This window comes from Phaenicophaeus curvirostris, chromosome Z, assembly GCF_032191515.1.
Source record: "Phaenicophaeus curvirostris isolate KB17595 chromosome Z, BPBGC_Pcur_1.0, whole genome shotgun sequence".
NCBI lineage: Eukaryota > Metazoa > Chordata > Aves > Cuculiformes > Cuculidae > Phaenicophaeus > Phaenicophaeus curvirostris.
The window spans coordinates 61,325,742-61,350,878 of record NC_091431.1 but is presented as its reverse complement, the minus strand read 5'-3'; the positions used below and the strand labels follow the sequence as shown (position 1 = coordinate 61,350,878).

General features: G+C 40.0%; 1 protein-coding gene across 1 annotated transcript; it reads right to left on the bottom strand.

The window, feature by feature from the left end:
• Window positions 1-162: 162 nt before the first annotated feature.
• On the bottom strand, window positions 163-24,575 carry C6 (complement C6). The gene is made up of 17 exons (XM_069880287.1): window positions 24,391-24,575; window positions 23,470-23,626; window positions 20,523-20,667; window positions 19,729-19,870; window positions 18,748-18,886; window positions 16,787-16,987; window positions 14,731-14,971; window positions 13,868-13,990; window positions 12,729-12,895; window positions 10,828-11,053; window positions 9,495-9,666; window positions 8,407-8,518; window positions 7,862-7,994; window positions 6,702-6,893; window positions 6,205-6,295; window positions 4,894-5,135; window positions 163-2,947 (listed from the first exon to the last, which is right to left on the bottom strand). Exons 1-17 carry the CDS (start codon window positions 24,546-24,548, stop codon window positions 2,766-2,768), a joined length of 2,823 nt encoding a protein of 940 aa, XP_069736388.1. The 5' UTR covers window positions 24,549-24,575; the 3' UTR covers window positions 163-2,765.
• Between the last annotated feature and the right edge of the window lie 562 nt (window positions 24,576-25,137).

Here is a 25,137-nt window from a genome sequence, read left to right as displayed (position 1 = left end):
TTGTCCAGCCATTGAATTGTGCCTCAGCTGTCTCACTGTGGTAAGTGCGTTCTACATACATTTCACACATTTTTGTGCTAGTGAAAAATTCAATATGCTAGGATGTTGTATGGAACTTTATGTTGGTGAAAAGGCTCTTATTCATTTCGGATAATGCCCCCTCTCAGACATTAAGAACAAGTACACGGGATTTTTCTGTTCAGCAGAAAAACTGAATTACCAAGAAAGCTGTCCTTTGAGAATCAGTAAGGGCTCTGTGACCCTGGCTACCCTGACAGATTCAATTCAGGTTTGGTTCATCTTCCCCAATTATAATTTATGACCCAAGGCAATGATCAATCAAGAAAGGTAACGTTACTTGGAGCTTACAATGGCAAAGCAGAGACAGCCTTGCTGCCACCAGTGAACAAGAAAGCTTTATCATTACCTAATATCACAGAAGAAGAGGAGAGCTTATCCAAGAAAAAAATAGATGTTGCAGGAAACATTAAAGAGGTGCAGTCTCTGATGTGAGGGTTGGGGACCCCATGACAGAGCAGTACAACAGACCCGAAGTCCTCACAAGTACAATCCTGACCATACTGAAGCCAACAGCAAAATTCTGGCTAATTTCAGCAAGCTGAAGGTTTCCTCTAGATTCAGTTTATGGCTGAATCACTACCTTATTACTGAGTGGCAGATGATGTCTCCAGTCTGTGCCATAATGTTCAGCTGTAAAAAAGAAACTACGTCAGTTATACCCATCAGCAAAAGAACAATGCAAATCTTGACATGAACACTTGCACAGAGAGTGCTGGAGAAACAAGGGCAGCCAGGGAGCTCTCAGCTGCCTTTTGTCTGCCAGGAAGTAACTTCTTCTGCTAATTTGTGGTGAAAAGTGCCAGGGAAAAATGATTCCTCCTATCAGAAACATGGCTAGACAGTCACACTGGAATCAGTGTCATGTAATGAAAAGTTAGTATTAAGTTTAGAGGATCAGGAGGAAGAAATCATTGCTTGTTACGGGTGCAGAAGGCATACATATCCATTATGAGTGATTATTCCCCCACAGAATGCAACCGGCAAGAAGAAATAAAGGCACTAAAAACCAGTCTGGAGACAATCAAATTTGCAACCCTCTCCCAGACCATCAGAGCACATTAGCACATACCTTCAGCTGGAAGAAAGAGCTATAGAACTACCAAGGCAAACCCATTTTAGTTATTTATAATAATTTTTACCACACATTTTAAGCAAGAAAACAAAATGTTTTATTGTTTTTAACATCAGGAATAATTGTTTCTTCTCCTTGAGCTCCATCCACTTGAGACTAGCTCCTATCTAGCAAGCTTGACAATGTCCAAAATACAGGGGTCTTCTATCTCCTCGGAAAAAAATTAACCATTTCACATCCAGCTGACTTCCAGCTCTCAACCAACTCTGCCCAGGCCCTGGTGAGGTGTGACATTGACATATAGAGTAGGTTATTCATCAAGGGACATTTTTCATGCTTTTGTTTTATTTTGTTTTTTGTTTTTTTATTCCTGATTTTCATTGTTCTGCTGACTGCTGGTGAAAGAAAGTGACTTTCAGCTTTCCCGTTCATGGAAGGCAGGTTTCTAGTCATCAGGTTGCAAAACTCTGAGTGGTGAAGGGGAAATTCTAATTTTAACTGCTTAGCAGTGGTAATTTGTGACTAAGGGATGACCTGGCACAAAGGGCAAGAAGGCCTGACTACAAGAAGGGGTTAAACTAGCTGGAAATAGAAATGCCAGAGAAAGACCAACTCCTTGCAAGGTAGTAAAGTTTCCCTTGATAAGGAGAGAAGAAACACCCTCAGCATTGTCTTGTAGCCATCCTGGAATGAAAGCATGCAGGGGCCCTGGCTTAGGACAGCAGAGCTGGGCTAGGAGATGAACCCACGGCTGGGCTGACATGCCCCATGCAACTACTCTCAGGGCTGGTGCTAGTGCAAGTGTATTTAAAGAATCTGCTTAGGATGCATTGTTGTAGATTCCATGTAGGTCTGTGTAGTACTGTGGTAAGATTCAGTCCAATGCATTGTTCATTATTTTTTCTTTTATATTTCTGCCCAAGCATGTATTTAATTCACCTCAAAGGGTACCATAAAAATTCCCCAGCAGCACCTAAGGGGCAAAACCAGCAAACTAACCCAGAGAGCAAACATTTCCTTTGTTCAGTTACTCGGATTTAAAATCTCACAGTCTTCAAAACTCCAGTCAATCATTGCATATTTGCAGTATTCAGTATTTCATATTTTTGCCTAAATTTATACCAAGTGTGCCCAGACAGGCAGCCTACCTCATGACCCCACTGTGTGTCAGGGGGAATGTGCAATGATGCTGAATTCTGCCTGCCTGGATAACAGCCAGTACGCAGCCAGTGAGAAGGCCAGGGTGCACAGTAGCAAGAAGTGCAGGAACAGAGCAACAAATGAATGAAGAAAAGTGTCATCCAGCACCAGGAAAGACCAGAGGCCATGTTTCCCTTTTCCCCCTCCTGTCTGTTCCCTTCTTTCTCTCTGTACATCCACAGAGTTACAAGCAGTGAGAGCAGTCCCTATACCCTACACCCCAGATAATTTTCAGGCCAAAAAAGAGCCCACTGCCATCCTTCCCCCATAAATCTGTTAAGTGAACTCTTTTTTATTTTTTTTCCTTTGTTTTTGATCTGCTTGCCTTTTCATAACTAGTTGAGCTTTCCCTAGGCTGGCTCAGCCTGGTCATGGTGGGGTAATTCTGGTGGGTGCCAGAAGAGCTGATGGGTTATGCCAGGCAGTTTCCCTGCTCCAGCACTGTCAGTTTGATGCCAGCACACTTCATGGCTGCCAGCATGCAAAGACTGACTGTCCTCCTCCTCCCCGTTGACTCCATATGGATGCAGTGAAGGCGGTGCTCTTCTTTGGGGCACTGGTAAGGCATCAGGCAGGAGCACTGGGTCTGTGTCTCTAGGAACGAACATGTTTGAGTTTTAGTTGCAGATGTCATGACTAAAAACATATTTTATAGTTTGACAAGATTTCAAAGTCCAACAGTGAAAAACCCTAATGTTTTGTGATGTGTTCGTTAGTTACAAAGGTTCCATAGCACAAACACTAGATGTTAGGGTATTAGGCATAGAGGCAAAAGCAGCCTTAAATATCAGGTTTTGCATCAGTGGCCCATACAGAAGCAGAAATGAAGTACCTAACTATTTTTATAGTTATAGTTTATATAGTTATAGACTGACATTGCCTGACCTTTCTTCTAAACAAAAAGATATTAAGTTAACTTTCTGTTTCAAATTATCCTTGCACACAATGTTGATGTGAAATGGAGTCTTACAGTCCATATTGTGTCAGTTCCTATCTCATTAAAGCTCCCCTTATGAATGCTAAGTTACCTGCTCCTGGCCTGTGGTAAAGCTCAGCCCTGCCAGTAATTTCATTACCCATTTCTGATCTAATCAAATTCTAACGCTTTATGTTCCTCCCTAGAAATTCCCTAGGCAGGAAACTAAGTTTCTGCCTTCCCTTTCTTAAAATATATGAAAAATGTGTGTTTTCCTCCCTTCAGCTGCTTTCATATGGTACTGCAGTACCTTCTACCTCTCTGTTGATAACAACTACTCATTTCAGGAAAAACAAAGCTTCCATTTCCTAAGTGGTTGTGCATACTCACGAGAAGGAGGACTTTCTGGAGATGGAGAGGAGGAAAGTCCAATTCAAACCTCTTGGGAACCACAATGAAAACTTGTTTTATTTAATGTATTTTTCTCTCCTGTATCTCATTTTTCCTCACTGAGCAGGACTAATCTGTAGGGGTTTTTTTTTTGAGAAAAGCACTGAGGTGCTGACAAAGGATCCAGCTTTACACCACTTCCACAGATCTAGGGTTCTTAGGGGCTCTGGAATAAACAAGCCCAATGCTTTTGTAGAATTATAAAGGCCTTCCCAGGATCCCAAGGTTCCTAGAGGTTCCAACAAAGCACGTCCCTCAAGGGACACATCTAGTCATGCCCTCTGCTTCAGCCCCACAAGGAACAACTTCCCACGCAGTGATTTTACAGCCACCTACTTCTAATGCTGTGCTGCGAAGTCTTGCATCTTCCAGACATGGTTTTAGGATTGCTGCATGCTGCTGTTACTTTATTTTTCACAAGCAGACAAGGTGTGATAAGGATAAATTTTGCTTCTGGCAGCAGGTGAAGGAATAAGTATGGCTGCCACTCAGAATTTTCCTGGCAAGCACGTGGTGTGCATAGAGCCAGCCAGGACCTTAGACATTTACAGGAAAAGCCACTGCTTTTATCACCAAGTTACACAGTGAATAGAGAAGTTGCACAGCAGTGTTTATACAATAATCCTCTTAGGGATTTCACCAACTTAGCTAGTTATTAAAACTCCTAATAAACACTCTTTTCACATATGGGTATTTTCAAATTTTACCATTAAAATTCCATTAAGCCTGATGACCCCAGTCTTGCTTTTTAAGTACAAGCGTGATTCAGTTTCATAATTTAATTATATGCTATAGAGGATGTGGCCCAAAGCAACTCCTGAAGTATAAACAAGTAGTGTTAGTTGCCTCACAGGGGATGGGCGATAACACGGCTGCCTATATTTCTATGGTTAAAGATTAAAATGTAAAATAAGATGAAAAGGTTCCCTTAATCTCCAAGTTCCTTTTGTATCTTACTAATGGGAAGTGGCAATGCTGCACTACCTGTGCTTAACAGAAAAAGCACATGTGTAAATATAACACTCGGTAGCAGGGACACGGGACTGACCATGCTTCCACACTCTTCTCACAGTAAGTCATTCAGTTGAATAACAGTGCCTGTAAATCTCATTCTTGGAGCAGTGAAGGAGACAGCACATGTAATATTTTCACATCCAAAGTTCAGAACTCATACCTGGACATTCCTCCCAGTCATAGCAGGTGTCGTAGCCACAGGGCACTTTCTTCAAACTCTTTGTAGAGAGCTTTGCCCTTTCAATAGCCCAGTCTAGGTTGACATCACCATGGCAAGGTCCAGCATGCAAGAAATGAAATGACTGCTCTCCAAGGCATATTTCAGCTGAGTAGTGACAGCTGGGCCTGGTCACATTCTGTTCAGAAGCAGCATGTAGCACACAGATGTCTTCTGAGAAATGCCTGCCCCAAGGGAAAAAAAGAAGAATAATTTTAGCAGGCTGTGGAACAAGTCCATGGCTCTAAACATGCAAAACACTCCACAAGCATCAGATGAAACACAGCAAAGCCATGGCCAGGGTGGATATCTGTCTAAAGAGCTGAGGCTGTTCCGATTACTGCAGGACCTGGACCTGATACAACATTGTGCTGTGACACGAGGAAGCTTTGGGTCTATTCAAGAGATGACAGGTGAAGGACGTGCCTGCACAAGAAAACAGTAGGTGCTGTTACCTCCACAAGTTGTGTGAAATTTCTACAGGCCCTGGGGTGGTTTGACTGAGTTAATGCAGCTCTGTGTGCAAGACAGCCTCTGAGGCACAGTTAATTTGGGATCAATGGCAGGCAAACCCAACCACGCTCCGTGTAGTTTCTTTCTGTATTACATGTGGTCCCTAGGTGGATTTGTTCTCAACAAGTGCAGACATTTACAAGCAGGTCTCTGTGGAACTTAATAATATCCCCCCAAAAGGGAGCAATACAGTCCACCTTGTTTAGCCTCCTGAGTTAAGCTTATGGCTTTAGTTAACAAAATCTCTCTAATTTTCAGAAATTTGACCTATTTATTTTTAACAACGTCTATCACCCTCTGAACATGCTATCTTTCTACCCTAGGACTCCTGAAAGAGAGAAGATACCCGGTTGGTTGAACTCTGATGTAAATGACATGAATCCTGTGCCAAGGGAGTCATCTGTGATCAAACAGGACCCTGTGGTGGAATGTGTGTTCATTCCCGCCCTACGATGGCTGAGCTCATGTTTAACCTGTGCTCCTCTTTCCTATCTCCAGCCCCACACTCCTCTAGGATAACCCTCCATTCACTTGAAGGCTCAACAGTCTATGCAGGTCTTGATGTCTAAAGAAACAGTAAATCCAAGTCTTAAATATTTTTATAGCCAATATCTAAACAGAGACTAACCCTGAATTGCTGTTGTGCTTTGTTACTCTTCCTGTTTTGTTTCACAAAGGACTTTCAGTCTACCAGTGGAGAAACTTTGGCTTTTTTTTTCCTCAGGAAAGGACTTAGCTTACCCACAATCTTCTTCTGGAGACATGCAAACACACTGGGATCCAACCTGCTTTTGTCCTGGATTGCAAACACCTCTGATTTTAGATTGCACATCTGAAACAAAAGAGCAAGAGTTACTATAACTAGTAACAAAGTGAACAAAAATATCTTAGACTCCCACCATAAAACCTAAAATGGTTTTCTTTCTGTCTATCTGATATTTCTCTCTTCAAAAATTGTTGTGATTGGGATTCCAAAGGTGTGCATCAGTCTTTGTAAAAAATCACTGGAAACTCTTTTATAAGAAGTGAAGTACATTGCACTCAAAAATTCTGAACTTAATGCAAATGTTTGAGGCTGAAATTACGTGACATTGCGGTAAGGAGAAAATAAAACCAAAATTAATGATCCGTTGCTGTATGTCTTAAAACCAGTCATCTGCCCCCTAGTGCTAGCTACCTGAAATAAACTGTGCGGGTAATACCAGCAACATAGAAAAGGTATCTGCAAGCACACTAACCTTTTTCACATGTAATAGGTCTCAGAACTGGAGGTGTCCAGGACAGATCTTCCCCACAGGTATACTGTGTTTGACCAGTGACTATAAACCCAGCCTGGCAGCTCAGCTTCACGGTCTCACCAATGTTGTACTGTTGCTTAAATGGGGAAATTGTGACAATGTCAGATGTTGATGGCCTGAGGCATACTGAGGCTGTAATAAACAAGAAAAAAGTACAATTCTTGCTGGCTTTATTTTATTTACAGTAAGTCATAATGCTTCATCTGAAGAACCACAAAGACACTCAACAGCACTGAACACTTGACTGATGTTCAAAACAAATAAATATTTAACATAATTAAGTCTAGAAACTTTCAGTGCACTGTCAGTCTTTAGAAATGTTTCTTAATTAATAACTAAATAATTACAATGTTTCTGATGTATGTCAGTATAAGTAATTTAATTTTACAGTTTTAAAATAATAAGAATGGCATTAAGAGCAGATTTTAATTTTTCTCTTGTAAATGAAGCTATTAAAAACAATTAAAATGAATGGTAATAGGAACCTCATATATATTTTCAGGTAAATTTTTCTGATAAACCGAACACTAAGTCAATGAAATCACACCGAGTTCTACAAAACTACTAGAACTTGTTGGCAAATTCAGGTCAGTTCTTCTCCCTAATTCTTAATTGAACTATAAATACTTCAAGGCTTTGATTTATTGTAGAGATTTTCAAAGCAGCCTGGAGGTGGTGGTGAGAGACACATCATTCATTTAATATAACAAGTGATATATAAATTCCTCTAAGAACACTTTCTCCAGCATAACTATTATCAACTTAAAGATATCTATGCAATCCTGGAAACAAAAAATGAGTCCTCTGTTAAAGATATTTAAACTAGACAAGAGGACCTTATAGCATCCCTCTGAGGGTTTTCTAAAGGACTTCATATTACAATATCCTTACAAAGTGTATCATAGTAACATTTCTGAATTGAGAGAGGAATAGTGTATTGACTCAGTATTTTTTTGCTATCTCTACATGAAACACGTTCTTAAAATGCTACATTTTCAGATATCATCACAGATTCTTCTGTTAAAACCTGTATTAAAATCTATTTTGTGCCTTTTTCTTCAACTTTTGTTTTGCTACTGGACTAAGTTAGTTTTCCTTACGTTGACATTCAACAGGTTGCTGCACCCAGGTTTGGTCTGGCAGGCACCGTAGGAATTGATAGCCACTGAGGATGTGACCACTCATACAGACAATTTCAGCTTCTTCCCCCACAGCATACCGGTTCTTTTCATTCTATAAAAAATAAAACAAAAAAGCCCCTCAAAAATCTATGATAACAAGACCGGTAATTGTCAAAAGAAAGAATGATAAAAACCTGATGATACGATGTAATAAATGTGTGCTTTTCATGCTTTAAAATATGAGTCATAACTTCACCTGTAAAATGGGCTGTTTGTCCAGCTCAAGTAACTGGTGTCATGGTGAAAAAACAATGATACAACAATCACTGTTTGAAATGGATTTAGCTTGCCTTTGCTTCAGCTGCTGGTGGACTTTGGATGACTAGAGTCCCACAGTATGCCACATACATAGCAACAGGTTCAGTAGCACAGTAGCTTCCTTGGGTATCAGATACATGTGAGAAGAAAGTTGTAAAATTTCCCAGCTCTGCAACTACTGTACTTTCCTCATTTTTCATGCTTACCCTGATAAAGCCATTTTCTGGTGGATCTGGCCTGGAGCACCCAGACTCAGGTTCACCATTCAAGACATCCTCTTCTCTCCTGGCTTCATCATCATTTATACAAGGAGCACCACTGAAAAGTAAAAAAACCTGATGGTAAGGATGTATCTTAAGCACTAGTGTTATCAAACAACAATGGCAAAATGTCAGGAACTTTGGAGAGGAATTCCGTGAGTGTGTCCTGTCCCTGCTCCGTTGGTGAAAATATTTATTCTGGTAAATAAAAGGTGGTAGATGACAAAAGTCACAGATGTTGATAAGTGGGAGTCAAAGAGCAGCATATGGAGGAAATGTCTAAGGAGCCCATGTAATTTGGTTGTGTTTAAAGTTGCATATTCAAAACCCACCCATTGCCATCAGGCAGTGGTTAAAGGGAGTTGATCTCTGTTAGTGTGGAGCAGTACAGCCTGTGCTGTCTAGCTGAGATGAGTAAGAAAACAGTGGAGCCAATTGTTTTTAATCCTCTCCTATCCAATTCACAATCTCCTCTCCAGTCATTACAGCAGGAATGACGAAAATACTGCATTAGCTCTTGATTCCAGTAGAAAAACTGGATCTGTACAAAATCTCAAAGATGCAAGAAATTGGAGCTGTGATTTTAAGTTGAAAGCACAAAAAACCAGTACACCAGACATATTCGAAGCAGGAATACGAAAAGCTTGGTAGTTTCAGTAGAATTCTGACACTGAGTTCAGACCTAAACCTCTACGAGAAGCAGTTACAGTTTAAAAGAACCAGAAACTGCTGACTCCCATGAACAGAAGCAGGTGAGTTCTCCATGACTTTGGACAAGAAGTCATGCAGAGCAATGTAAGAGATCTACAGGCATACTTCAGTGTGTTATTCATCAGCCATTTTCTAGGAATAAACAATGAATAAATCCAGACATTAAGCAAGCTGTTAAGATTTTCAGACATTTCTTTCTCTCAGCCACTCCACAAAAGCTTATAACTGTCCGCTATTTCTCCTTGGTGGTCACAAAGCCATTCCAGAGCCACTTCCACTCTGCCCCATGACTATGGAGATTTTTTGATTTATCATCTTCTTACCTGTCCATGAACACAGAGACATAACAGTCCTCCTCCTCTTCCCATTCACCCTCACAGGGCTTCCCGCCGTTCATTGGGGAGGGATTGTTACACTTACGGGTCCTTCTTTTTTTGAAGGAAGCATTACATGAGCTCCATTCAGACCAGCAACCCCAGTGGCCATCTACAGCAACTGTAAGAAACCAAAGAAATTCCATCTTCTGGCCGATTTGTACCATGTCTTGTACTTCTCCTAAGGTCACACACCAGAGGGGTGTTGGTTAATAGTTGTTTTCAGAGGATTTAAAGTTTTACTGGTAAGGGAGTGGATTGTCTCTCAAGTGTGAAGTTTTTCAAAGAGATGGTCAGCCAGATTACAGCTGCCTCATGAAAACCTAAATATATATCTTCCTGCCTAGTTTTGATGGCAAGTAACATTAAAAACCAGAAGCAGTTTATTTTCTACAGCTCTTTCTCACAGAGATATTTGATTTTCATGGTGCTGACAGCCTTTTTAGGTAGCTCAGTATTTAATGAGTTATTAAATAAACCTGAGCTCTAACAACACATCTAAACCCCAAATCTACATCTCATGCAAGATAAATCAAATGCCGCCATCTTTTCCTGACCCACAAGGGTTTTCTTCTGCACCACCATGAAACATCTACAAAACAATTTCTTTACACACTCCATTCTACATTCATCCCTATCTACATATTGACAATTGTTTATTTCTTTCAAAATATTTATTTATCAGAGTCAAATAATGAGACCTGTAGCTGCCTAAGTAACTTTCCTTTCTGTCCCTTTTTGATCCTGGAATATAAATACATGTAATAATAAATATAATACTGTAAGTCTGCTCTGTTTCCCATAGGTATGGCAAATATCACCAATTGCATTAAGAAATCTATTTGCACTCTTTAAATTCTTCAGAATGATGATTGTGTTCCCTCTTCTTAAGACAAATGAGTTTTGTCTGTTAACCGTTAACTCCATTAGCTGTTTAGTCTTAAGCATAAGAGATTATAGTGAAAACTAAGGAATGGGTTTCTTAATTTTTGCATCACTTGTTTCAATCCCAGCTTCATTCTTATTGCCAAATATCTCATTTCTTATTATCTTAATTATGTAACTAAGGAAACTTTTACCATGTCTTAAAATTTCATTTGAGCCATGCCTATTGAGTTTGATTTTTTATTTTGAGTCCTACCCTTATTCTTAAGCTTCCTGACAATCAACATCTGGTAAGAAGTGCTATGGATTTAGTAAGAGAAAGTTGTATCAGAGTCATCTTTGACAAATAGACACCAGAAGGACCATATTTACATGGTGACAGCATCACCTTAAATACCTGATTTGTATCCCGGAGCTCGTGTTTCACAGTTTTGGCCATAGGTACCAGCCTGGCACAGGCAGAGACATTCTGTCCCAGAAAACACAGGCCTGGCATTGTTGGGGCATGGAGCACACTGGCAAGGGTCAAACCTGTCCACATATTCTCTCAAGGCTCTCCTCAGGTTGCGACGTCTCGTCACAGCGCATGGCACATTCTTCACCAAATCCACAATGGGTGACACCTGGTAGAGAGCTGTTCAGTAAACTCTTACCTAGACATAGCAGGATCCTGATTCTAAAGGCACTAGAGCCTACATACGAAACTATATTACACAGGAATCAGGCATGTTGGAAGTTATGGATGCTTTAAAGAAGCATGAATGTGCTATACATCTGTACTATCCTCTTGTGGTTTGAGCTAATGTAGAATCAGCTTTCAAATTGCAGCTAAATCCCATCTAAGTAACTTCATATTCAGCAAGTTAACTGCACGTTTCTCAGTCAGTGTTTCTTTCTAGAAATGACAACACAAGGCACTGGTATGCAGAAAGGCCATTGCATATACGTATTCCTATAGTAACCAGGGCTGTTCTTGAGCTACTGGAGTGCTGTAAGTCAAAGATGAAGAAGGGTCATACCTGTAGTAACAGGTGACCCCAAGCTGACCAACAGAGTATTCCATTCCATATACGTCATACTCAGTACAAGCTTGAGAGCTTATGAGAATGCTGCTCTCTTCTGTGATGGCCGATGTCCAGTGAGAACCTCGTCTGTCTGTTTGCCCCTGATTCTGCATTCATGTGTTCCTGAATCCACTCCCTGTGTCCAGCTTTTTCCTGCTGCTGACCCGTTCCCCAGCTTGCTTTGCAGTACTTGTGGTAATGTATAGTCATCAAGGGGTGGAGTGGGGGGTGCAGCTTAATGTAATTGTATATATTTTATAATTTTCTATTATTACTATTATTATTACTACTGCTGCTACTACTGCTGCTACTGCTACTGTTATTTTATTAAATCTGTTTTAGTTCAGTTTCCAAACTGCAAGTCCTCTTCCTCTCTTTTCCCTTTTCCCTTTCCCTGGGGAGGTGCAGGTGGAAAGGTAACTGGGAGACCGTTTGGTTTTAGCTGCTGAAATTGCCTGGGCCAGGGCTAAACCACAACAGTATTGCTTGCATTTTCCCAATTTAGGGCTCTTGTAAGCCAGTGGAACGCCAAACAAGTGGAACACTATGCCTAAAAATTCAGGACTCCATAGATGGCATGGGGTTTTCTTACACATTGTCCCTGCCGTGTGAGACATTCCTACACTGCTTACAGGAGCTCAGCAGCTGCAGTTGGAGAAAATCACTGCTTACTGTGTGCAGACAGGTTTTACTGGTTGCCTCGAGTGCTTTGCTGTTGCTGGAGAGCAGCTGCTGTGCCAGCTGACAAGCTGGGCAGCTCAGTACACCCAGAACAGTGCCAGCATGATGCATTAAATAAGCAGGACAGAGACACCAGAGGACTGCTGTTTTGTTTTTGTTTGGCTATATGCCATTCATGGTAACACAAGCCTGACAAGGCAAAGAGCACGGGGAAAAAATTTGTTCCCAGAGCCATGCACTGTTTTCCTTTGCAGTAACTAACATCTTACCATGTCCAACCTCCTGCTGAGGCCGGAGTGATTCACGTGTATTCCTCCTTCTTACTCCTACTGTCCATGGATGATGGAAACCTGGTGTAGCTTAGAAACTGAGATGCACAAGAAGTAGTTCTCATGCATTTTTTGTGTGTTTATATTGTGCCTATGCATATGTGCATTTGTATCATACACAGCATCCTCTCAATTTAAAAGACGTAACACCTACAGAGCTCTCCGAAGTGCTGCTAACTTGTGACTGCTTTACTGTCTCAGTGTTTATCTTGTTTTAATCTTACCTCAAAATCAATCACCACAGGATTGTCCTTTGTTGATTCCAGCCAGTTTGTGAAGGCTGTGTGCCCAGGAAATGCCCCCTTTTTCTCCCAGGCCAGAGCTGCTGCATACTCTGACCTGCCACCTTTTACCAGGGAGACCGATCGTTCTGCTGACTCCAAAATGGAACCTGAAAGGGCATTTTGTTACAGTATTGTCAGACAAAGGCCTCCAAAGCATGTGTAATAACAGCGTTCTAAGAAAAAGCATGAAAGAATACAAAAGAATACACTAAGATTACTTTTTAAATATACTTTCGGAAGAATGACACCTAAGCTCAGAAAAACAACCCCTGCTCTGACAGCACAGTCTTCCAAGTGTTAGTGTCTGGGACCTTGACCATGAAGATATTCTGAACTATATAAAACACTTGTAGAAAATGAAGTGAACACAAGTAGAATCCTCTAGGAAAAAACACTGCAATGCAGGATCTTTAGTCCCAGCTGTAAACATAGAAGTAATGGAAATTGGTCATAAAATGAGGACAAAAATATGATGGAGGTGATGAAATCCCTGCATCCCTGGTGCAGAACATGACACTTGCCATCCTTGCAGAAAATGCACAAATGTTCTGTAGTTCCTGAGACACATTTCTGGCATTAGCAAGGGACTCATGCACCTAGATTAGAGGTCTGCTTGGTGTGAGGAAGGTGGGAGGGGAAGGTCAGGGAATGTGTCATTGCTGCTTGACTCTTTCAGTGTCCCCATAGCAACGCTTAAAGAGGAGCAGGGAATCAGTCGTGACTACACATTTCTAGTTGCACCCTTTTCCCAGTTCAGCGTGCCTGGCCCTGGACCCAGGGCCATGGGGAATGTTTGTAAGACCCATGACTGACTGGAATAGCCAGTTCCACCAGACCTCCAATGATGGTACTTCAGAGCAGGGGAAGAGTGCTCCTGCATCACAATTTCTTTTGCAAATAAGAGGATGTTTCCAGTACTTGCTTCAGAGACAAACAGTGAAACACTGGGTCCTCTGACAATGGTGGAAGAACATTTTTATTTCAACAAGGCTGGGAGGTCACCTAGGGCACCTAGCTGAGAGGAATGGTGTCTCTCAGGGTAGGTAAGAGGAGATAGGCCCCGTCATCATCATAGTCACCTTCATGCTTCACAGTCATCCTGTTCGTGGTGCATCTGGTACTGACTTTCTTTTTCTTCCGGAAGAACACACGCCTTGTTGTTTCTGTTCGAACACACTCTGTTGATTCATCCACTGCCAGTCCTAGAAACACCACAGAGCAGCAGCTTCATCACCATAATCGTGCTACATATCAGCATCATGCCAACAGGCTCCCACATTGATTTGACCCGTTACAAGTCTTCTTGCTTACTGCCTTCTTTCTGACTGCCACACTGCAATTACGCTCCTCATCCACTACTGGAGACCTCACAACTGCAGGCATTTGCTTCCCTAGGTACAAACAGCTTTGGACTGAGTCATTCCTTTAGGTACCCTGCCATGCAAGTTACAGCATTGGCATTAAGGATTACAGCTTTTAACTTTAGATTTTCACTTCTGTGGTACTATCTTTTTATTTCAACAATCTGGCAGTCACAGGACTAGGTTTAGAGTGATTTCTAATCAATACCAACAACTTCAATGTCTGTATCCCAAAGGATACCACTTATGTCTCTCAGACGTCACTCCCACATTATGATGGAACATTTTTCTTAGTGGCACTTGGTCTTGACCTGAAGAAGGTCTTAAGAGGTTTCTCTGAAAAAAATGAGAAAATTTACCAAGAGAGGAGCCCCTTGAACTTTTCAAATTAAGACAGTGTAGAGCAAAATATTTTTCTAACTCTATATTTAGGCAGTGTGGGTAATTCCTAGATGTAAGCAAAGCTAAAGGATTTTTTGCCGTTAGCTGGAGAACTTATGCAGTGTAAGGCCTTAAAAAAAACCAATGTGAAGTTAAGCTGGTGAACAAATCATGATAATTCCTTGCTAAAGTTTACATACCTGAGTTCTTCAGTTCCTCAGAGCTATACTGGTAAAGGATGTCGTAGGAACCACCCATCTTCCCAGAGGTGTAGTAATGAGTGCCAAAGTCATCAAATATTCTGCTGTATAAAGCATAATTGTATTCCAGGGGTAGGTGATTAAGTGCTTTTAGAAAGACGTCTGAGAGCTGCAGATCTGACTGTTTCATTGTGAAGTTTGTAACAGAAATGACTTTATGGACTCTAATAAAGTTTGAATTCTAGAAATAAAAAAAGGTGAGTCTTACCAATTTCATGGTTAGTTAACTGCAGAAATTAGAGTAACCACAGTATACCCTGAGACACACTGCTTGAACAGATTAATCCTGCATATTGCACTGTTTTAACCATGAACAAACTAACCCTGGAGTTTCCAAGAGCCTTGTGAGGTTCTTGAGCGCAATGTTCATTACTCCTTTACATTGTCTGTGTATATAACATTTCAAAGAAAATTAGGACTCCCTACCAAACTGAAAGCAAAATGATTCCTGCCATAACAATAAGCAAGCAATTGATAAAACAACCAGATTTTCAGGGGAAAGGCTTCGGTTTAAAAGCATTCACGAGCCATTTTCAACTCATACAGTGAACTTTTCTACACACAATTCAACATCTAAGTCTGAATCTGACCCCATAAGGCAGGTAATTCTAGGTAATTTCCGCCTCCTTTTAAATAGCCTATATAAATTTCTATTTTCAGTACATAAGAAAGTATTGCAAATTAATTTGTAGGTCTCTCAAACATACATAAGTCTACAAACCCATATAAACAAAATTTATATAGATATAAAAAGAGTCTTCCTGTATGCTACAGCAAAGAACACGAAGAAGATGCAAGTTAGAACTCCTGCTAAGTATCCAGTAAGGAAGGATTTTAACCTGTGTCATCTTTAGCAAAAGTCAGACTAAGCTATTGGCTATCAGGTGAGTTTCTGGGAATTCACTGCAACAATGCTGAAATCTAATGTACATCCAAAAATCCTTCCTGATTAAAGTTTTATTTAAATGCATGTTTTCATAGGTAACTTTGGTCTGGGTCTAAGCCAATAAGAAACCACCATTCCACCAAAATAAACTAACCAGATGTACAAAAGAACAACTTGTTCTGTATACAGGTATCTACATAGGAATGAAACTCATCAGGTTTTCCAGTAGCTGTAACTTCAATTCAATACAGTTGAATTAAAACTAGGAGTAATGGAATATTTAACCATTCAAATTACTTGACCATTGGGACAAGTTAGTAAACTCTGCATTAAACGTCTATCACAGGAAATATTAATACTAAGAGAGATATTTTTGTAAAAGATTCATTCTAACTGTGTTAGAACTCATGGGTTTCAACAGGTCTTAGTTTTGTTTAGTCATACAACCTCTTCCATGCAGAAATACAAATAATATCCCATCTTTTACTGTCAGCAAACTATAAAAGTGAAAAATCTCACATCCTGCAGTGTTCCTCAAAGATGCACAATTTTATGAGAAAAAGGTTTTCTGTTCTTGAAAACTTTTCTGTGGATGTGTTATTTCTGAGATTATAGTACGGCCAAGTACATTTTGCTAGCCATGAGACTCTAATATGCAAGTTAATTGCCAAATAAAAAATTAGTTTAGTTTAATTCCTAGTGCATGCATATGTATAACATTCCTGAGTGCACTTGATTTCTTTTTAGAATTGTTTGCTACTGTTATTACAAGACATTCTGCCTTTTTAACTATAATGACAGCAGGGAAAGGAATAGTTTACTCAATCTGATAATCTTAAAACTATGTCAAATCTATCGTTTTTTAAATGGAATAAGCCTGTGATTTCTATGCTAAAACCAGAAAAGCATGTGATGCTACAGAAGGTATGTTACAATCAGGAACAGACTACAGTAACAGCAGAGGAACTTTTTATGGGTAGTTCTAGTGGTTTTTTTAAGCAAGTGTAATAACAATGTCTTGAAAAGGAAAATAGGCTTTGGTAGCTCTGTTCTGAAATGTGCACATAGAAATTGAATGAAAGGAAGAGAATTGAGGTAACATTCAATTACCTTTTCATATGAGGCTTCAATGGCTTTCTTGAAGGAGGAAGATGAAGTGATTTTAACCCGTGTCTTTCTTGAAAATAAAAATGGGATACCAGAAGACCCTCGAAAACCATGACTGGATGAGCTACTTCCATGATCACTGTAACTCAGAGGAGTTAAATCATTGTAGAAATCTGATATTACATCATCCTCTTCATCTGCTACCTGGAGATTTAGTAAAGCAAAATGCATTTACTCAAATAATCTGAAACTAAAATGTACTCAGCAATGAACTCTTGATTTTCTAATGGAAGAAACATGCCTGATTATTTAAGAAACGGCAGTAAGCTAAAAAACTGTTCCTAACATGAAAGTTGAGGCTGAGATAGGTTAATAGGCAGGATGAATAAAAAATAAGATGTAGGCTTACTAGTAGGCATTTATACAAGAAAAAAAAAAAGCTTCTACCTTATTCTAGAATTCCCCACCTTCATACCCCAAAACTCAGGAATAATTTTCAAGAACTATTACAACACCCTTTTTGAAGACTTACAGACATTCATGTTATGTCCATACTATGACTAAGTACCAGTCCCATGACTTCTACATTGTACTAGGCAAAAATCTTTATGTTTTCTGTTCTTTCTTCTTAATGCCCAGCAAGGGGAAATAATAGGTTTCCAGGGGGAGTCTTAGAGTATACTTGCAGTGTGAGTACTCATACTGCAAAATGGCCTAAGGGCAGGTGAAGAGGAACTGAGAGCAAAACCTGCCTGATAAAGTTAGTAAGCCTCAGTGGTGCTGTTGGCAAAGCACAAGGACAACTTTAGCATCAGTTCAGAAATGACTCATTTCCCGCAACTTAGGAAAGTCCCAATGAGTGTTTGAAAGATTCAATTACTTCCCTCCTCTAGACATGTTTAATAAGAGGGCTGCTAAGGGCCTTGGGAGCTGGGGTGGTCCATTCACCCATTGCACTTCCATTCTCCAAGAAGTCGTACAATTTTGCATGATAATACATTGGAGTTCCAAGAAGAAAGCCTGATCCAGTGATGTTTCTATACCAAAGGCTACTCTAAATGTCAGAAGATTTATATGCACTTTTCAAAGTGATATTTACAAACCTTTAATAGTTCTGCAAATGGACATCAGTAACTTTATGAACCATGCAGATTTAAACAGATGTGGGCAAACCAAGGCTTGTTTTCCCCATTTAATATTTCTGTCACCATTATTGACAAAGCTACATGTCATGGCCAAACCTGTTGCAATCTGTTGTGCCCTAACCATGGTATTCAATGTATTTGCTAAATTCCAGTCTCTAAAAGTCTAAAATACCAGGTCTAAAAAAAATTAAGGATTCTTAGACCTTTTATAAAATACAAGCCAGGCTCATTTTGTACTGCATACTTGTCCTCCTGCCTCCTGGACTTTTTTTCTGTCTCCTCTCCTCCCCTCTCTTCTCCTCTCCTCTCTTTGCTGCTTGTCAGAAGATCTGGGCAGGGAACAGGCAAAACAAAGGGGCTGAAATAGCTCAGGGACGAAATGTGTTCCAAGGCTGTAGATGGCTAGAATGAAGATGAAATTAGGGCAGCTGTTGTGAGGATACAGCAAAGATGCTGAAGCGAGCTTTGGACTTGAACAAGCCTCTGGACAGATTATGTCAGGATTGGGAACAAGGTCCTTCGTAGTGAGTCAGGACAAAGGCATGGCCGTGACCATGACAAAGCAGGAGTGGAGTCAAAATCAATCACATTGACTTTCATATATGTTCCAGTGTGTAAATACAGATCTGACAAGCATGATAAGAGCCACCTGACTGCTCAAGGTATCTCATTTCTACACATCACCTCAAGAATGTTCAGGCCTCAGCAGATTGAGAAATCTCGACCTAAAATGTGCATTGCTGCTCAAGACTTGAGTTCGTAACTTGGGTTGTGATTACAGCAAGGGTTTTTCTGCTGGGAGTTGCTGTTTGAGAGTACCTGAAAACTGACAGCCTCCAGGTTTGCAGGAACTCGATATGATTTCCTTGCCTCATTGCGCTTCACGGTTGTGCATTGTCCTCCATTGAATGAGTTGTCAAGGACTTCCCCTCGGGTCTCTCCAGCCAGAAGGTGAAATCTAATAAAAAATTATTTCAAGAGATTAAACAATCTCAGAAAGACATATAGACTCAAAACATTTAGTGGTATATAGCTGCATTGAAGGTTTTGTAGCTTTGAATGAAATGGTATAAGCATTGGGATTATGGGACTGCTTTGAAAGAAGTTCCTCTGCAAGAACTTCTCATTTACACTGAGTTTACAGGTAAAAAGCAGTAGCAATCCTGTTTACTACTTTCCAGGAGTGCCAAATCCTCTATATAATCCCAATATCAGCATGAGACAGTCACTCTTAAGCAGAGAAACAGCTAAGTATGAACTTAGAAAATGAAAAAGCTGTTCTCCATTGCTACCATAAATGATGGCCCTAGAGTTCATTGAGTTCAAAATTAAATTAAAAAATGCAAGACCACCTGAGACAGGCATCCCATGTTTAGGATTCACACTTTTAAGTTAATAGACTGGAAGAGGTGATGTTTGGCGTCATGTGAAACATATCATAGACAAACATCTGTAGAGGGACATCCCCAACATTTCTGAAATATTTAGTGTAACAGAGCTGGAAGTTGCTCGTGCAATATGTTCTGGTTGCTGTGAGGCAGGCAGGGTCACTCAGACAGCAGTGCTCCCTGACAGCTCTTTATTTAGCGTACCACTAGTGCAGAGCAAGACTGGCAGGTGCAGTGTGTAAATACTAGCCTGAAAGTTTGGTTGTATTTTTATAATTTCTTGTTAATTTTGATTTGAGAGATTGTGTGCTTTAATGGGATATTCTCACATGCTAATTGGGAATTCTCTTGCTTATGTAAATTAGTAAAAAAACTATCTCAAATTTATGAAAAATAAGTAAATCTGGCTTACCCACTGCCTATTAATTGCACACCTGGGATGGTCTCATACTTTCTGTTACAAACAGTCTTTTTCCTCCCACAATTTCTTTCATCTGAGTTGTCCCCACAATCATTTTCTCCATTACATTCTAACTTTTTTGCAATACAGCGACCTGCACCAGAATAAAAACAGCAGCAATAAAGTATATGCAAAGATTTATCATGTCTGAATGCAGAAAAAGGCAATATGTCTTTTTCCCTAGTAAAGGTGTGAACTTGCTGTAGGAATTAATTAAAAGGCAGTGTAGTCCCTACATTGTTCCAATAAGAAATGGTTGTATCAGTTGTGCCAGTTTTGCTTTGCTTTGAAGATGCAAAGGCTTAATTTAAGTTTTAGCAAAAGAATATGTGGATAAAGTTATTTTATAATTTATCAGGTACATTGAAATTGAGCAAAACAAGAAACACCCACAAATTTAACAAAAACAGCACAAGTTTACATTCAAACTCTATAGATATATTCGTATGTGAAAAATTTGTGCAAAGAAGTATTAATAAAACAGTGATACTGTCTTGCTACTGTAATCACCCTGACCATACAGATCTGCAGCCTAGAAATTGCACTTGAATTACTTTTAGTAACAGAAGAAACTGCAAACATAAGCTGCTACTAACACACATGAAATCCTTAAGAAGACTTCTTTTTCTCTGGAATTTGTACGTGGAATATACAAGATTTGGATTACAAGGTCCTTTTTTTGTTTCAGTGTCTAAACTTTTGAATATCTAATAATGCAGCATTTATTTAATTAAAATTATCATTACCATTTTCACACTGAAATTTATTCTTGCAATCAACTTCCACTATTTTGCAGAGCTTAGCTGGGAAGCATGGGCGGGAATCCACCAGCGGCTCGGTACAGGCCTGACCCCCAAATTGGGATGGTCGCAGTAATATTCGGACACGAAACTGAAAGGCAGAAAAAGTAAAACCAGGGCTGTTTGTATAAGCTGGTTTTGTATCTAGGTGTCCCCCTCCCCCAGGTAGAGCCATATGCCTCATTGCTACTGAAACTGAAAACCACAGACCTGAAAAAAATAATCAGTCATTTTTGTCCTTACGTCCTGCTGTGCCAGAATCCCGGGTAAGCAGGCAGGGAACTAAAATTCAAGACCCTCATTAGCCCTGATGGAGCATACATAATCAAAAAACTTGACAACCTGGGCTATATCACAGGATGAATCAATGGTTCAGTCCCTGTATCTTCAGTTTTAAAGGTACAGTAGGAAATGATGTGGATTTTTCCTTTTCTTTATCATCTCTGTTGAAACAGAAACAATTTGACAGCGACATGTATCCCTCTCCTTAAACCAGCAGGCCTGGCTCATGCACATGGTGCCTCTTGTCTGAGGAGTACTGGATGACTGAGCAGGACAAAAGTGAACTGCAATCCTCCCTGCAAAGCAACGCGATTTCCTTTGAAGCAGCTGTCTTATCCAGCTTTCCCAGACCAGGTGAGTTGTGGTTTGGATCCGAACATTCACAAACACTCTGCAGGCTGAGTTAATACAGGGAAGGAAGCATCATCATCATTTTTACCAGGAGCTGCATCTGTGCAACTTCTCTGTTGAAAACTGCACAAACCTACAAACCTGGTGAGACACTTCAGCAGTCAAAAGAATTGACACCATCTTATGAATCCCTTACAGGCATAGATTTCAGACAAACATGATGATTTACACTGCACCAAGGGTTGCACCTCTCACTCTGTGCTACAGCAGCAGTGACAACGGCCACATTTATTGCAGCAACTGCAGTGTAAACATCTGTCACATCTTCACACAAATTTAGCACTTTTTTATCTGGACTGAATGCTCTAAGAGCATGAAAATATAAATACTAGTCTTAAACTCTACATCCTGAAAGTTTCTGTTACTCAGGAAGAACTGGGATTAAAAATCTGGAGCTCACTGTGTTTCTTTCCACAGTTCAGTACCTTCCATGCAGAATAATAAAGCTAAAGGCTGCTAGACAAATCACTTCAGATATGTTTTCCGCTCCTGTTCAAGGGGCTGCTGGCCAAATCCACCTGCATGTGACTGAACTGTTCCTCCTCTAAGAATTTTTCCTCACTGGGTAAGCACAGTTCCTAGCAAACTTCTGTTACTTCCCTCCTTGTAGACAGACCCTGGAGTCAAACAATGAGGGAGGATGTCTAGCCAAAATCAGTAACCAAGTAACTATGGAGAGAGTGCAAGGAGTAACGCCAAACCATGCGAAAGCTTTTGAGCTCAAAACAACCCTTCAGTCTGGCATTCATAACACACACTATATTATTTGTGTGAGCTTCCACCTTTTCACCCTCCTCCCCGCTGGGAACTTAGTTAAGACTGTTCTTCACTGTTACCTTGGAAGTCACATCCTCTCTTCTAATGGCTGTTTATACTTATAAAGGTCACAAGCAGTGATCTTTATAGCTTGGAGGCAAAAAAGGATCATAGTCCACAAAATCACCTTTTTGCCTGAATCAGGAAATACATCACATCAGTATTTAGAAGTTATATAAAAATGAACAATGCTTCTGTGTATGGATGCATAGGTAGGAAACTCAGCCATTTAAGAGGATATTGACTAAAAAAAAAAAAAAATGCCAGTCCAATCAAGAGCAATGCTCTTTTTCAACTTTTGCTGTTTGCTGTCTGGTATTCACTCACTGTGTCTCCCTGCTCTGCTCTCATACTCTCCATTCCAGTTGCAGGATGGGAACCCCATCAGGTGGGTCACATCTCACACTAGAACTTCTTAATGTCTTTCTCACCCTGCATGGGCATCAGAAAGTTATATATGTGTGTAAAGATATACTTATGGTGTCTGTCAGGTTTTCCAAGATTGCTTTTCAGATACGGATTTCTGAAGCTGAGCAGGATATTCAGAGGAGAGCTGTAGGCTGTGTGTGCATAGAAACTCCAAGCTGCTGTCATGGTCAGCCTCAAAGGTCAAACCCACTTGCCACGTAACTACCCCAAACAATCTGCACTCTGCTCCCCTCTGCTCTCTACAACCTTACATTTGCCAGGGCTTGGTGCCTTTGGGTCAAATCCACTTGAACCAGCCCTTTCGCCTCTTCACTCTGCCATTTCACTCCTAAGTCTACTCTCAGTCAATAGTCACAAGTCCAAGAGGTCAAACGTCATCCCGGGGCTTTGTTTCACAGATATTAAGCACATCCACTGGGCTTTTGTGAGGACTATAAAGGTAGGGAGAATGGTGCTCTGGATTTCTTAATAGCAATCTGAAACTGATCCCGTCAGTGTAAGACATAGTCTGAGCAGTCCTAGACAGTGTTGGTTAGGACTTGCCACCTAACTCTTTTTAACATATTAATTCATCCTATTTTTCTTGTCTTTAGAACATATAAAAAGCTGTGAATAAGCTAAAGATTCTATTACTTTCTCCTGCTTACATAGACATGCAAACTCTACAACCTAATTCATCCTTTATGTGGAAAACTAATTTTTAATTGTGACAATGGACCTTTGAAGTGAATTCTGATAAATGAGTTTACTTTACTAAATCATTCCTTTCTGTTTTGATCTGTGTATTTGAACTTGTTCTCTCCATCTTATACTGCTATAATTCATGACCAATTTCCCTTGTTATATTAAACTGTCATTTTGCAGATCAATTGCCATAAAGTGGAATGTCTGGAATAGAGAGATCTCTTAAGTATATTTTCTTGTGTTTAATCCATATAATAAATTTTCTACCTACTTGTTTCTTAACGCATGGGTCACATTCTGACCAAGGGCCAAAGTCTCCAAGCTGGCAGTTGATAGGACATGTTTGCTGATTACATACACGTGATTCCTGCTTTGTGCACAGCTGGTCACAGAAGTTTTGTCTATAATAGTCATCCACTCTTATTTGCCTGTAAAAATTGAACAAATTATGAAAGAAAGTAAGCATAGAGAGACTATAGATGTTTTCTAACTGTAGGTGAAGGCTGATGAAGAAAATCATTCAAAGTTAATGAAAAAAACTTGAGAGATAAGGGTAGTTTTGTAATGTTGATTAAAAAGAAATTTAAATATGCCTTAGATTTACAGAACAAGAATCTTCTTTTTGATAAATGTCACTTCAAACTTCCCAGAGAACAGGTGCAGAAAAAGCGAGGAGGGGATTTCTCACAGGTTCAGAGTATATCACTGAGTTGCATTTAATTTGTTGTTGCTGAATCTTTATTTGATATTAGCAGTAGTCAGAAAATTAAACATACAAGGAGGAACCTTCTGTAGGCTTGCCATGCTGGAGATCACTGCTCCCACAGCATTGCTGTGCACTAGGCAGCACAGCCAGAATGTGGCACTGAGCACCAGCCTCGGTGTTTCACAGGGACTAGTTGCTCAACGCATGCTGCTAAATATTCTAGGACCTGGCTCTTCTCTCCTTACTATGTGTGATGGCAGATACAGGTTTGCTTGGAAGCACCGAAACACTTTATATACAAAATTCTGTCATTTTAAAGTCTTGCAATAAAAATATAACCATTCATCCTGTAAACACTTGGATATGACAGTCATTCTCAGTATATTAAGGAAGCTGGAGTGTCAGACACAGATTCCCCTCCACAGAAGTGGTATTTTCTCAGGGAATAGATAGAAACATAGAAGCAATGTAACAGTTTGGCCCTACCTATGCCTGGTCTGTGTGCCGTAATTGCAGGTTTGTGAACAGGCAGACCATGATCCCCATGGGTAGTATTCACAGTAGCATGCCTGGCTGCTCTCAGTCAACACGCTCAGCAGGATCAGGTGCATTAACATAGCCTTTTCTGTAGTGAAGGTGTCCATCTGCAGCACACGGATCAGCAACAAAAGCTCAGGAAACTATCACTCAAAGCTCATCTGAATTTTCTGTGAACAGCAAAAGACAGACAGGCAGCCTATTTCTCACTCCAATGGTCAATCAAATTTTATTTGATGAGGCAGAAGGTTATAGACAGTCTTTGGGAAGTAATTATGCTTATTAAACTTGAAAAACTTTTTTCCAAACAAACTGTTTATTCATTGAAAAATGCACAAGTTTTTTCCTCCTCATCATGAGGTTGAATCAACACTAAATTTATTAGGCTGTTGCGATAAAACATTGTCGTTTTGTTTTGCCTCAAAGAAACCATGACCCGATGGGAAACTTTCAAAGAAAAGTATTTTTTTTAAAACAACACTCAAAAGGTTTCATTTTGAAAAGTTTGAAATCCAATGTGCAGTAATTTTCTATTTTGGGTTTTTAGCCACATGTATTATTAAGATTTTTATACCTTGCTGAGAAAAAATGAAATTGTATCAATTGCTTCCTCCTTAGTAAAGAGAGGCAGAAATTCTTTACACAGCTGTCATAGTGAGAACTCAGAACATGTTTTACATCATGATTCATCAATGA